Consider the following 14610-nt stretch of genomic DNA (forward strand, 5'->3'; position numbering starts at 1 on the left):
TTTACAAGATTACAAGTATAAGCAAAGGTTACAGGTAGGTTGGATTTTTGGCCCAGTAAATAAAGGCAGATAAAGTTCATTTTTATATTAAGTGTAACAATGCAAAGCTGTTTTATGATGCCCTGAAGACTATTTATGGACCAAAGACCAATCTAAGCTGCTCAATGTTGACAGAACTACAATGATTGGTGATAAGGATGTGATAATGGAAGAGATGGGCTGAACTGTTTCAAAAAGTTCTCAACACACATCAACCACTGCTGAAGCTATTAATCATTGAGCTTAGGTTAAATTCTGTAATGTTCTGTTTTTCTCTAGATCATGATCGTTCTCTGGGAGGAGGTTTTTTTGGGGAACTTCTGGAGGCAGCCATGGCTTACAGTTCACTTCAATAATCCCAAATCCATCCAGGAATTAAAATCCAGATCCTTTATTATGTCCTTCAAAGTCTTGAATCTTTTCCTGGGGTCCAGCTACTTTTAGTAGAGGCCTATCTCTCTCCTTGATTTCCCAATGAGCTCTTGTCAGAATGTCTCCAGCCAGCTTCTGTCTCTAGCTCTCTCTGAATCCAAAGCCTCCAGCCAGCACAAAGGTAGAAGTTGGAATGAAATATTGACTCCAAGAGTGTGGGATTGTAGGTTTCTCAGAATTCAATCCTAGTTGTGAATCCCTCGGAAGTTCATGAGCAGGCTTTTCCTTTAAACTTGTGAATCTGCTGGACTTGTGAATCCACTGAATCCCAGCTCTCTGAATCTCCTCAAGCTTCCCTGAAGATCTCCTAGGAAGTCCTCTCCTTGACTCAATGCCGACTGACTGTCCCCACTGAATCTTGGCTCCTTTTATCCTCCCAGAGAATGGGCTTGTGGGTACTCCCTGGGTTTGTGGGAGCTCCTTAAGAACCAATGAGCGAGCTCCTTCAAAAGTTTGAACTCCTTTAAAGGTGTAAAGTGCCTCAAAGGTTTGAACTCCTTTAAAGGTGTGAACCATGATTACCTTGTCTCAAGTTCTGGCCCATAACATCTGTAAGAATCCTAACATCTCCCCCTTTCTTTTGATTTAGAACATAGGGTGGTCATGACCTTGAAACAGGTATACATAAATCCATCAATATGGGAGGTATTACACATAATTACATAAATTATATAAACACATAGTAACATAACACTGATAGAAGTGATATAACAAATAACATGAATCAACATGAAGAATTCATACATGTCTATAAGTCCTAGAAATAGTCTAAAAAGATTCTATTGTCCATTAGTTCATGTGCCAGGAATCCAATAATTCCTGCAAGTTTTGAAGTCCTACAATAGTCTCATCAACGATTTTTCATCTCAAGGAATCCAATAATCCCTGCTGGTTTTCAAGTCTTTTAACAGTCTTATCTTGTGTTAGGGAATCCAATGATTCCTGAAGATTTTGTTCTTCGGTCTTCTCCTTTGTTTCCAGATTTTTCTCTTTTTCTGTCTCTCTCTGATGGACAAGGTGAATACAACTTGTTGGCACCCATCTGATTCCTTCTGCATCTGAAGAATACAAGCAAACCATCTCCCCCAAGCAGTTAATGTATCTGGTCCCTTCCATTCACCACTTTCTGGGTCTCTCCACATCACCTGGCGATTATCTAAAGATAGTGGAGTTGCTCCTCCTGGACACCACCCTTCTGGTGGGTTATAAAACCTATCTGACGGAGCCAGTGCAGCTTTGTCAAAAATTTTAAAATTAATGGTATAGAGAACTAAATTTAGAAGTTCTCTAGGGTTATCTGTGGCTCCCCCTTTCTTTTGTTTTTGGAGGAGTGTCTTAATATCTCTGTTTCTTCTCTCTACTATTGCCTGACCTTGAGGATTAAAAGGTAGGCCAGTGGTGCGTAAAATCTTATACTGTGCACAAAAGTGTGCAAAATGTTTAGAAGTATATGCAGGTCCATTATCTGTTTTTATTTCTTGTGGCACACCCATAATTGCAAATACTTGGATAAGGAATTCAGTGACCATTCAAGCTGTCTCTTTTGCTGTTGGCATTGTAATCTTCTGAACAGAGATTTAGAATCAACATTCCCCACAAATTCAGTGTTCATAACTATAAAGTTCTCACCTTCTGCGATCACTGTGGATCCCTGCTTTGGGGAATAATGAGACAGGGACTTCAGTGTAAAATCTGTAAAATGAATGTACATAAAAGATGCCAAGCCAATGTGGCACCCAATTGTGGGGTGAAGCAGTGGCGTTAGCAAAGAGTGTGGCAGGAATGGGCCTTCAACCCAGAAATATTTCCCCAGTTTGGAAGCTAATTTCCAGATCACCCCTGAAATGACAAAGAAAGGAAAGTATAAAAGAAGGCAATGGTATTGGTGTAAGCTCATTTAACCGACTTGGTTTTGAAGATTTTGAGTTTATCCGAATGTTGGGAAAGGGCAGTTTTGAGAAGATTATGCTTGCCAGAATAAGAGACTGGCAACCTCTATGCTGTGAAAGTGCTGAAGAAGAATGTGATCCTCTAGGATGATGATGTAGAGTGCACAATGACAGAGAAAAGGATTCTGGCCCTGGCCTGAAATCACCCCTTCCTTACCCAGTTATTCTGCTGCTTTCAGACTCCTGATCGCCTGTTTTTTGGGATGGAGTTTGTAAACAGAGAGGACTTGATGTTCCACATCCAGAAATCTCGTCGTTTTGATGAAGCACCAGTCCGCTTCTATGCTGCAGAAATAATTTCTGCCCTTATGTTTCTACATGAGAAGGAGATCATTTATAGGTGGATCTGGAGCCAGAGGGGAAAGTTTTTGTTGCTATAACTCTTACAGGAAGTTTTACTGAAGCAACTCTCCAGAGAGACAGAATCTTCAAGCATTTTATTCTGAAGCGATAGAGAGCTATGAGAAGATGAGTTCATCAAATTGGGCATAAGTTTATGGCAACATATCTGAGACAACCTACCTATTGTTCACATTGCAAGGCATTTAGATGGGGCTTATTTGGGAAACAAGGCTATCAATGCACCTGGGTTGTTCATAAACACTGCCATCATCTGATAGTTACTGCCTGTACTTGCCAAAATATTAATAAAATGGATGCAAAGAATTCTGAACTAGAGAATTGTTAAGTACTATGTTAAGTTAGATAATTATATCCATTCCAGTGACTTAGCACCTTGTAAGAATCCTAACAATATTCCATTCCTCTTTAGGCATTCATGACTTGATGGCATCCTCACAGTCTCTACCTCTTTGTCACCCAAAAGAGAGCTGCTATCAATCTTTGGATACATATAAATTTGCTTCTTTTCCCCTAATTACCAAACAGACCTTATTGTGTATTTCAGGGTAAAAGAGTATACACAGTTTTATAACTCTTTCGTCATAATTCCAGATTGTTCTCCAAATTGAGTGCATAAGTGAACAATTTCATCAACAATATATTAGTGTCCCCAACATGATATCAAAATGGTGTTTTTGATTTGCATGTCCCTAATCAATATGAAGTTGGAATATTTTCTCATATGGCTGTAAATAGTTTTAATTTCTTCATCAGAAACTACTTATTCCTGTCTCTGAGTATTTGAGACATGAGGTGTTCATCTGAAAAGTTTTCTCCAGAACAGGACCCTTTGTTCTTCTCTTTCAATTTCCTGACCCTGACCTTCACTTTGCAAGCTGAGACCCCAACCCAGCTGCCCCTAAGGCTTGCTCTTGGCTAACTTAGCAGATTCTGCCTAGAGTGCATACCACTTCACTTAGGTCAAATCTCTATCTAGGGAAAGGAGGTCCTTCCTATGATGCTGTTAAGGTCCTGACAACTTCTGGAATTTTAGTCACTTTTGCTGTTCAAAATGAATTGTTAGGCATTTATTTTTTGTTTTAGGGGAGATTCTTAGGGAGCTAAGTATTTCCTTTGCTATCATGCCATCTTACCAGAACCCCTTCCCATTCTTTTTAGGGAGTTTACCTACTGAGCTAAATTATGTAACTTAAAAAGGCTGCAGCTAAGACCAAAATGGATGGAGACTTGGTGCCCTCAGCTGACTGAGCACTCAATCCAATTTCCAGTATGCAACACAGTTTGGATAATTTCTGTGCTCTTTGTGCTCATTTTGAACTGAAGATGAACACCAAGAAAAGAGAGGAAATGGTCCTTACCCAGGGACAGAAGGTTCTGGACACTCTCCAGCATGACCTCCTTGTAGAGTTCCTTCTGAGAAGCGTCCAAGAGCCCCCACTCCTCCTCAGTGAAGTCCACCATTACATCATTGAAGGTCACCAACTTCTAAAAAGTCAAAAGTCACTTGATTTAGAACTGAAAGATCCTCCAGAATTCATCTACTCCAACCCTCATCAACTCAGAGGAGAAAACTGAAGCTGGAGATGGAATTGCCTAAAACTCAAATAACCTTTAGGAGTGTCAGAGCTCACACTAAGAACCAGGCATTAAGAGCCCAATGGAATATTGAGAAAACCATTTTCCATTTGAAATGAGAATCATGTTTGATAATAAGAGTTGGAAAAATGCCTTACTATAAAATGCAATTAATTCCCAATAGAATTAGGGAAAACATATGAATTCTATAGAATCTGTGGAAGTGAAAGACAGAAGATGATGAGACATCTCTCCCCATAAGAAAGGTCTTGAATGATTATATATATTTTTAAAACTCTATGAAGAGTTTGTGAGAACATGGTAAATATTATATATTCTGGGGAAGAAACCATTAGCAGTGATCACTGAAGAGAGAACAAAAATTATCTAGCAAATTTCATGAATCTAAAATGAAATCTCAAGTAGATAGAAGCAGAAAATTTTTTTTAAAAGAATCTGACCTGAAGTAACTGATATGAGACTCTTTCCAGAGTCTCTCTTCTCATAAGATGAGCTTATTAATAAAATGTGTTCTATGAGAGATGATTAATTGGGACACTAACAGTCTCCTAGAAATCTGTGCTTGTACTCCTCAGGTCTCAGCCAGAAGGTCAGAGGTCAGGCAGCTAACCTGGGTTGTAAGTACCCAGCCTCCAAGGAACAAGAAGGGGCTTTGATACCACATTCTTGCCCGATTCCTACTTCACTCAGCCCTCTACAGCTCATCCAGAGGTCAGACTATCCTGGCTGAGGAGCCCTTAGAATCTGCCCAATCTTTATTCTGTGACTACTTCCCCCTCATTCTTTGCCACTGAATCCCAGTCTCCTTCTTTAACTCTGGGAAGTACAATCACGTCCCTCAAATTCTATGACCCAGACTTTTACACATCTAGTAGTAAGAGTTTTCCTAAGTGAATTTTGGAGAAAACATCAATGACTTCATTTGATGGTGTGTTGCTAGTCTTTTATCAATATACTAGATGTCCCCTTCAGTATCACTTGTCCCCCAATCACTTTGAGAAAACTCAGAGCACTCACTTCCAATCCTGTTACTATCTAAGAAGGCATAAAGGCCTCAGAAAATGTTGTCCAACTATTTGAGTACTCAAGCAATCATTTCTTTCTTCCTGTGATATGTTAGCTACACAAAAGACTTCACATTTAAACTCTAAATTCACATTTTCTTCTTTTGGTAAAAATATACTTTTCAAGGAAAGCAAAAAGATGGGAAAATGAGCTTCATTGCAAGTATCTCTGATGAGGCCACATTTCCCAAATATATAGGGAACTGAGTCAAATGTATAAGAATGAAAACCATTTCTCAATTGAGAAATGATCAAAGAAAATGAACACATTTTAGATGAGGAAATAAAAAATAATGTAGGAAAATGAAATGCTCTAAATCACTTTTGATTAGGGAAATGCAAATAAAGATAACTCAGAAGTACCAACTGACATGTATCAGATTAATTAATAAGAGAGAAAATGATCAATGCTGGAAAGAATGTGGGAATACTGGGCCACTCGTGCACTGATGAGGAAATGTGAAGTGATCCAAGCTTTCTGGAGAGCAACTTGGAAGTATGAACAAAGGGGAACCAAATTGTGCAAATCTTTAGCTTTACCAATAGCATTACTAGGTCTGAATTATTCCAAAGAGATCATAAAAAGAGAGAAAGGGCTTTTATGCAAATTGAAATGAGCAGAGCCAGAAAAAGATTGTACACAGAATCCGCAACAGATTTAATGAACAATTATGACCAATTATGTATGACTCAGCTCTTTTCAGGAGTACAATAATCTAAGGAAATTATAAAAGACTCAAGGAGTCTTTTATACTCTAAATAAAATATTATTTTAGATAATACACACAATAAATGATGGACTTTGAAAGTGATTGAAGAATTTATCTCTTAGTTACTTTATTCTCTTTTTTCTCCTTTTCTGATGTTTCATTTTTCACAACCCTGATGAATAGGGAAATATGTTTTAAATGATAGCACGTATATACCTAAACCAAATTGTCTACCATTTTAGGAAGAAGAGAAAAGAATGGAGAAAAATTTACAATTGAAAATCTGATAAAGACAAATGCTTCAAAATGTTATGACATGTAATTGAAAATAATTTAAAAGAAACAAGCAAATGTACCTTTTGGTATCTGGGTCTTAACCCGATTTTAACTAAAACTGCTTTATAACTGGCAATGAGACTCAACAGATGCTACCCAAAGCAAAGATCAGGTAAGGGGGAGAGACTGTGACATCTGAGGAAATGTAACCCCCCATTCATGGAGTCTGCCACACCCTGCAGTGGACAAATAAAGCACAGTTTACTCTCTGGCTGGACCTGAGCTCCCTGACTCTGGCTTTCCCTACTAAGGGCCCTGACCATTCCCACCACAGGATCAATGAGATGATCTTTATGTGGCTCCTGGCACATGGCAGACACCACGACACCCAGCCCAGCCTCCTCACACCTTCGTCTTCCTCTCTGCCCCAGGGACAGTGGCCTCCTGGCTTATGCTTAACCAGGACCTCTGTCCCCTGCCCTGGGTCTTTTCCGTGGCTTTCTCCTGTTTGCAATGAACTCCTCCCTCCCCTCCTGCTTCCTTCACATCTCAGCTAAATTCTCCCTTTCTGAAAAGCTTTTCCTCAAACTGCTGACCCTTCCCTCTGAGAGTAGCTCCCGTCTACACTGTCCAGCGCAGGTATGAACACAACTCGTGAGATGGTTTTTCCCCTATGAGGTACTTGAGGGCAGATCTGATTTTTTTATCTTCCTCTGCATCCTCAGTGTTTAAAAGCACAGAGAGTGGCCCAAAGGAGCTAATTTGTAAATATTTATTGAATTGATGTAAGACCTGGCAAAGGAAAGAGACTCGGAGAGCCCTGGGAGCAGCCATGTGGCCTGAGGAGGCAGGAAATGGGCAGTGCCAGGAGGGTGATTCTTGCCCTGATGCCAGTCCTGCCAGGGCCCCCTCCCTCTGACAGCAGGAAGCTTCCTGGGCTCGCCCTGCACTGATGCTGCTCAGCTCCGGGGAGGGACCGCACTCACCTGGGACGAGGGGCTCCGGCTGCCGGGGGCCATGGCTCTGGTTCCGGGCTTGGGTCTTCTGCCCACCGGGCTGGGGAGAGAGAAGGACCTCAGAGAGGGAGGACGAGGTCTGAGCCTTCTCTGCCCAGACTGGATGCTGACCTGTCCACAATGAGAGAAGGACCTCTCAGGGCAGGGAAGTTGGGGAGAGGCTGCATCCTAAGAGGAGGCAGAGAGAGGTCACCTGTGGGGGCAGGGAGACCCTCCCAGGTCCCCCAGCTCTGGACACTAAGATTTCCTGCACTGCAGGGAGGAGCAGCCTTGGGAGCATGAGCCCCCTGGGGTCAAGATCATAAAGCCTCCACCTGATTCCTGGAAGGGGAGTGTGACCCTGGTCACTCCTTGATCTCTGCCTGCCTCAGTTTCTCCATCTGTAACATGGATCCCCCACCTGCTAAAGGCCCCAGAAATGATGACAGATGTCCCAAGACCACAGGAGGGAAAGAGGTCAAGGAGCAGAGCTGGATGGGAGTTCCCCTCCCCCTCCTGCCAGGGAACCTCCACCCCCACTGTCCTCCAGGAAAACGGAAGGACAGGGCAAAATTCACACTTCATGTATAGCAGCCCGGTACTCAGTGTTCACAGAAGGGATCTCGTGGGAGGAAGGGGAGGGGCTGCTCTCATCCCCCTTTTGCACTGGAGGAAACTGAGGGAAAAGTGTAAAGCTACAGAACCCTCCCCCCTTCCCAAAGTGTGCGAAGGCCCACGGGCGACCGAGCAATAATGGGGGCTCTGTAGGTGAGGGGTCAATTGCGTTCCCCAAGAAACACTCAGCAGAGGGTCCCCCCAGGCCACAGGGATGCACAAGCACGCCCCTCCCCCCTCTCAGGCCATGCAGGTGAAATCACTCAGGGCTAAGGTCCCAAAGTGCAGCTACTCAGGTTCAGCCCCACCCAAGTGCAGTCACGCAGCTCCGTTACACGCCCCCACTCACAGCTCCAGCACGCGCACCCCCGCACTCAGAGCCCGCACACCCGTACCAGATTTCCAGACTCAGCCACAACACGGTCCTGAACTGGCGCGGGAAAGGGAGGAGCCTTAAGGAAGGGGGAAGTCCCAAGCCGCGCCTGCGCACAGACACCCTCCTGCCTTTTTTTCCCCCCCTCTCCCAGCACAGAAAGAACGAAATAAACGAGGGACCCAGGTGCCTGCTCCGCCCCCAGGGGACTCCCGGCATGCCCTGGGGCTCAGCAACACAGGGCCCGAGGCGGGGCGTGACGTCACTAGGAGGCCTTCTTTGGCCAAGTGAAGACTTTATCCTGATTCCTTTTCTTCCTGGCTCCTTCCGCCCCTTCTTTCCAGCAGGTTCCGGAGCCTGCGGGGAGGGGCGGGGATGGAGTGTGGGGTTCCGCACGAGAAAGAGACCCGGATGGGATCGGAAATTCCGGAGTGGGTGTGGAGGTTTTGGGTTAGATCGTTTGCATAGTTACAAATGGGGGCGCGGTCCCCCTTCTCCCGGGAGGGGCCGCGGGCCTCGGGACTTGCGCCCTTCCCCCATCCCCCTTTCTCTGAGGGGGGGCAGGGAGACCCCGCCCATGCTAACCCTCTCAGGCCCCGCTGCGGGTTCGGTGCAGTTTCTGTACCTGGACGTTTCCTCCGCGGGACCGCCGCTCGTTCCTCCGTCCCTCGGGGGGAAGTGAGCCTCCCACGAGCTGCCCGCCTGACACAGGGTCTCTGCCCCCTTTAAGAGCTTCCTTCGGCCCGGTGGAGAAGGTGACAAAAAGCGCCCGTGGCTTTCCCTTCTCCCGCCCGCGCCGGTGGTTTTAAGGGCAGAGTCCGTTCCTCTCCGCGGAGGGTCCGAGGGGAAGAGGCTGCCTCGGCTCCGCTGCCGGGGAAGCTCCGGGGGGTAGGGGGGGGGGGTGCGGTTTCTGGTTCTCTGCAGCTTTTCCGCGAAAGCTGATTCCGAAGTCCATCCGGCACATCCGGGTCCTCGGCGGGTCCGGCCACGCTGCCGAACCACGTGGATCCAGGGCTTTCTTCCCGCGCCCGAAGCTGGTCCTCGCGCCTCCGCCCGGGGCTTGGTAGGGGGGCAGGCCCCGCCCTCAGTTCCTCCGCCTGGGACGAGAAAGCCCGCCCTGACAGCGCCCGGCTGAGGCCTTCTCCTAGGTCGGGGCCCTGAGCCGGGCTGGGCGATGGCGGAGCATGTCCCTGAGCCTGGATCTAACCCGATGTCTCCCGCTGGAAGCCGGGGATAGAGGAGGAGCGGGGAGTCCGAAAGGCGGCGCCAGAGAACCCGCACATGCCCGGGCGCCTGAGCCCAGGCCCCATTACACATTTTCTCCACCCACTTACACTGATCTCACTTCCCTCGAGTTGGGCTGGTTCCTGATTAACCAACTGGGCCCCCCCAATTTCCTCTTCTCCCCTCAACATCCGGGTCCTCATGGGAAGGGGAGGGGTGCTGAGAGCAGACCATGTGGGTCCTGAGGCACAAGTGTGTGATACGGAAATGGTGAAGGGTCACCATTTAATAAAAAAGGCTGGAGAGAGCTCTAGAGAAAAGCAAAGTTTATTGTACATTCTCGCGAGAAGGGCGTCCCACTCTTCGAGTAGACTATCGAAGAGAGGAAGCGCCTCCTGTGGGCAGGACAGCACCTTTAATCCCTAACGCAAAACGCCCCCTCCCACCACTGACCCTCATCCTCATTGGCTGAGAGTCTTACATTCTAAACGCGAGATCTACCCATGAAATTGAACTTGACCAATAAGTACATAGTTGCCCATATTTGGATGAAATAGGGAGATGTCATAGGAGGGCAAGGCAATGCCCTTCAGAGTCCTTCAGGCCTACTCGAACTCTGAAGTAGATGAAGCCTTACTCGATTTTCACAACTGTCTTGAAAGATCTCACCTCATCTCATTCACAAGGATGGCAGGAGATTAGAAAGGAGGCCAGAGGAGGACTGAGGGGGGAGGCTGTGGGGGTGGGGCAGGTCACACCAAAGCTCGGGATCCTTCAGGATGCCTCTGGCTTTTTGTTTTAATATCAGTAAGGAGCGGCCCCCACCCTCCTGGACCCTGTCCACCTGTGGGGAGGGGTGGGCAGGGAGAGGCTCCAGAAGGGTACCCCAGAACCGGCGCTTTGGGTCTGCAGAAATGGGTCATTAAAGCCATGGAACTCTTCCTTGTTGGGGCAGATTTGGACTTTGGGAGACAAAGCCTTACTTTGTTGGACACTCAGCGACCCCTTTCCTGCTTCATTGGCTTGTTGGCTTAGAAAATAATCAATGATAATGAGGGTTCTTTCTGGAAGCCCAGGACGGAAATTTGGCTTGAACTCAGAGCCTTCTGCGGTCCCCAAAGGCTTGCAGCAAAACTGCCCGAGAACGAAGCTCCTCTCTGGGTGATTGAATAAGAAATTAAAATTTCATATTAGAATTGTAAGCTCACTCAAATCTAACAGGCCTGAGCTTCTGAATTATGGGAATTTGACCATTCCCTGAACTCTATATGTCCTTGACAATAGATACCAGGAACTAGCCATTCCTGGGATTGTCTATGCTTAGGGCAGTTGGCTTCCTCCCTGAGCATATACAATTGATAAGGAAATCCCTCAAGGTATAGACAATATAGAATGGGTCAAAACACCAGATGGTCACGTATTTTTATATATGTCAAGATGATATATGGAGTAAGTCAAAACACTAGAAGGTCACGTATTTCTACACATGTACACGTGCCAGACTTCCTGGCTGAAAGCCCTCTTTGTTTAAGAGAGGTATATAAGATTGAGAATCTTACATCTCCACTGAGTCTCATCTGTGGGGAGGACGCTTCGCCCGGAAAAATCTTTACACAATTCAAGCTGATTGAGGCTGAAACAGGACTCCCAGCCATGAGTTTTTGAGGTTCCCTTGAATTGGTGATGTATTCTCTTCCTCTATCTGTTATATTAACTATTATTGTTGTTATTTTAGTTATTCTCATTATTATTTGCTTTTTATGTAAGTCTGACTTGTCTGTATTTTGTCTTGTTTGATTAAAACTTTTATACTTTTACCTTTTTATTGAGTTTGAGAGCGTCATTTATAAGAGCAAATCCGATAAAATCATATTACAGTGATTTTCCATCCTTCTGTCCCTTTGGGGGAATCTGTGGGGTGCCAGGGAGTGGCTGAGAGGCTTGGCCATCCCCCACCCCCTTTTCCTTCTACCCTGACTGCAGAATGGTTGAATTGGAGACATAAACTTGAAAAGGCAGCTTTCTGACACCTTAAAAGTTGGGGCTACCTGTCTTGGAATTCTGATTCTGAAAGTGCCTGATTCTCACATTGTGAACTTGTTTATTCTCAGATCAGAAATCGAATATTGTGCAATTTTAAAAGAGGAGGAGTGGAGGTTTAAGATCCTTAAGGGCCTTCCTGGCCCTCCCTTGTTTGGTGAGGTTTTCTTTCAAAGTTATGTATCACCTACATTCTGAAAATCAGGATTATCTTGTTTCTTTCATAAAAAACCACTAGCTGGAGCTTCCAGGTCGATATTAATTGAGTTCAGGGTTCTTCCTGAGGCTGGTGGACTGAGACACATTATTCTCTGGAGTTCTTTGACACAGTGAAGATTTTATCTCGATTTCTTTTATTCTTGGCTCTGTCCACTCATTCTTTCTAGCAGCTATCAAGTTCATAAGCCATTGGGGATGAGCTTGGTATGAATTGTGAAGTTCCATACAAGAAAGAAAATACGGATGTAATCTGAAATTTAGGATGTAAAAATATATATGGAAGTTTTGTTTTAGATCATTTGGCATAATTATAATGTAATATATTATACATAATAACTTATATGTAATATATAAAATAATAAAGATAAATATAATCTACCTCTCTCATTTGGTGGGGCTGCTGGCAACCTGACCTGTGCCCTTCACTTCAGCAGGCCCAGCTTCCTGAACCTCATCTGTTGGAAAGAGCAGGAGAGGCAAAAGAGGGTGTTGTGCTCAGGAGGGGGAATGAGCTTGATTTTCACTGAGTTGGGGGGCTGGAGCAGTTATCTCTTTGTCCCTCCAGCAAGGTGATGATCCCTAGTCACTTGGGATGGGCACACAAGCCCTCCCATAATGACATCACACCTGGTGGAATTGAAGGGAGTTTGGTGGACTCCACAGGAAAAGAGCTGCTGGGCTCCAGCTCTAGTCCTGCCAAGGCCAAGGATCTGACCATCAGGGTGCTCTTTTCCAGAGACAGCTGCATGTGGCAAAGGCCAGCTCCTGCTGCACAAAATCCAGGGCCCTGAGCCACTGTTCTCAGTAGCTGCAGGTTCAGAATCTGCCCCAACTCCAAGCAGTTCCATGGCTCTAATCACCCAGTTCTATAGACCCAAAGCACCAGCTCTGGAGTACCTAAGGATGCTGGGATTTTCTGGAGGATGGGCCAGTGAAAATCTTTCCCAATCTTAGAGATTTTCAGGCCTAGAAGGCCTGGGGAGGAGGGGCTGAACTCAGGCCTCCTCAGTCCTCCCCCTTCTGAGGCTGAAAGGGCTGGTGAAAAGTGCTTTATATAAGTAATTGGAAAGAGAATTTGGCCCCCTGGGTCACATGCTCTTTCCCCCCAAGAGCAGATCCCAGGCAGGATGAGATGTGCCAAAAGACACCTTGGACCAGAAGGACCAGTCCCAGTCCCTCCCCTCTGTGTCAGGCACTCACAGATCCAGTGTCCCAGAAAAATCAGGGTTTGTGCAAAATGAAACCATCTATCTGAGGTACTCCCCCAATAAATTCAACCAACAATATCCCAGTTCACTATTGGGTCACCCTCTGCCCCAGGAAAAAAACTTAGCTTTCCTGGGGACCTGCTACTTTGGAGGAATAGGATTTAAAATGAGGAACCCTCTCACTTTTGAGCAAAGGAGAAGACCTGAGGGTTTCATGCTAGACTGAGGAGGAGATCTAGCAAATTAGGAATTTGCTTAACTAGCAATTCTAATGGTCTATAAAATGGTAAAAAAGAGTTAAGGAAAATAAGTTAGGGTGGGGCTTTTCTTGGAGACAAGGAGCAAAAATGTTTTTAATTGTTCCCCAATCCTTGGCTATACAATAGATCCTGGGCTATGAGCCTTCATTTCTTCTTTTCTATCTTTTAGGGAGCAGAAATTCTGGAGACAAGGGCTGGAAGTCACTATCTTCCAATGGAACCATGGCTGCTTCAATGGGCAAAGGGGTGCTGCCCATCTTGTGGGTGAAGTTTCTTACATAAAAGAGAGAGCTAATTTTCTGGCCAAGTGGCAGGGACTTGTCCTAGAAACTTAGGACTTAGAAACTTGATCAACTTTCAGTATCCTTACTAATTCAGCCACTAAAATCCTAACAACAATAAATGGTCACTGTGATTTCTTAGGGATGACTTAGAGAATTCAACTGTAATAAAATCTGAAATTTCAACTGCATTACCATTTTGCACTTGCTGTTTTAGTAAAAGTTGCATCACTTGCCATTAAATGTCAGCAAGAGCACATGAGAGTATCTAAGTTGGATCTCAGATCTAGAACACTTGGCCAATTTCAGGGCTCTGCTGCTTCATCTTTGGAATTATTTCTGGGAAAATCAATATGGAAGAGGATCAACATTCTCAATGGAAAGGGGAGAAATATTCATTGGAAGCTACAATGAACTGATAAATTAGCTGAATTTATAATAAGGATCCCAAATCCACAGCTTATTTCGGATTAGTTCTACATGAATTTAAACAGAATGATTGAAACTTAATTTAAAATACTTAATCTAATTGAATGAGATTTTTTTTTCAAAATTAATCTGAAAGCCTAAAATATTTATGATGTTTCTATGGCATAGATATATGTCTAGCAGTGGCAAAGTATTTGAAATATATTATATTATAAAAATATACAAAAACCTATTTCTCTATCTTTCCTCATTCAATATAAACTATTTTGGTTACAAAAACTTATGTAAAAAGAACCAGCTTTTTGTTTTTTTGTTTGTTTGTTTTTTGTTTTTTAGCAATGGAACAAATTATTTGTTGGATACAATTTCATCCTATTTTCCTCATTTAAGGAATCTCATATTCCACGATCTATTCCTTTGGAGAGAAAGGGGAAAGATGTTAAGGAACAAGGGGTTCCTAGATTTCCTTAAGCCATTTGGAGGCAATCTCTGTGGGGAGGGGGGAAGATGGGGAAAGGGACAGAGACAGAGATAGAG

At 44.6% G+C, this 14610-nt stretch overlaps 1 protein-coding gene and 1 long non-coding RNA gene across 7 annotated transcripts in view; one reads left to right on the plus strand and one right to left on the minus strand.

Moving 5' to 3' along the window:
* The window catches only part of LOC141565037 (zinc finger protein 333-like), a 45632-nt gene extending 36659 nt beyond the window's left edge, over positions 1-8973 (minus strand). For 2 of the 6 annotated variants that reach the window (XM_074308038.1, XM_074308037.1), the window contains exons 1-3: positions 8435-8741; positions 7416-7485; positions 4142-4268 (exon numbers count right to left, since the gene is read on the minus strand). In XM_074308038.1, the coding sequence (XP_074164139.1) occupies positions 4142-4268; positions 7416-7485; positions 8435-8631 (394 nt within the window). In that variant the 5' untranslated portion in view covers positions 8632-8741. The other 4 variants (XM_074308042.1, XM_074308040.1, XM_074308041.1 and 1 more) reach the window with 4 other exon arrangements.
* Positions 8716-11452, plus strand: LOC141565064 (uncharacterized). The gene is made up of 2 exons (XR_012488839.1): positions 8716-9890; positions 10323-11452. It is a non-coding gene; the product is annotated as an uncharacterized LOC141565064 (long non-coding RNA).
* The last annotated feature ends 3158 nt before the right edge of the window (positions 11453-14610 follow it).

This window comes from Sminthopsis crassicaudata, chromosome 3, assembly GCF_048593235.1.
Source record: "Sminthopsis crassicaudata isolate SCR6 chromosome 3, ASM4859323v1, whole genome shotgun sequence".
In the NCBI taxonomy this organism is placed as follows: domain Eukaryota; kingdom Metazoa; phylum Chordata; class Mammalia; order Dasyuromorphia; family Dasyuridae; genus Sminthopsis; species Sminthopsis crassicaudata.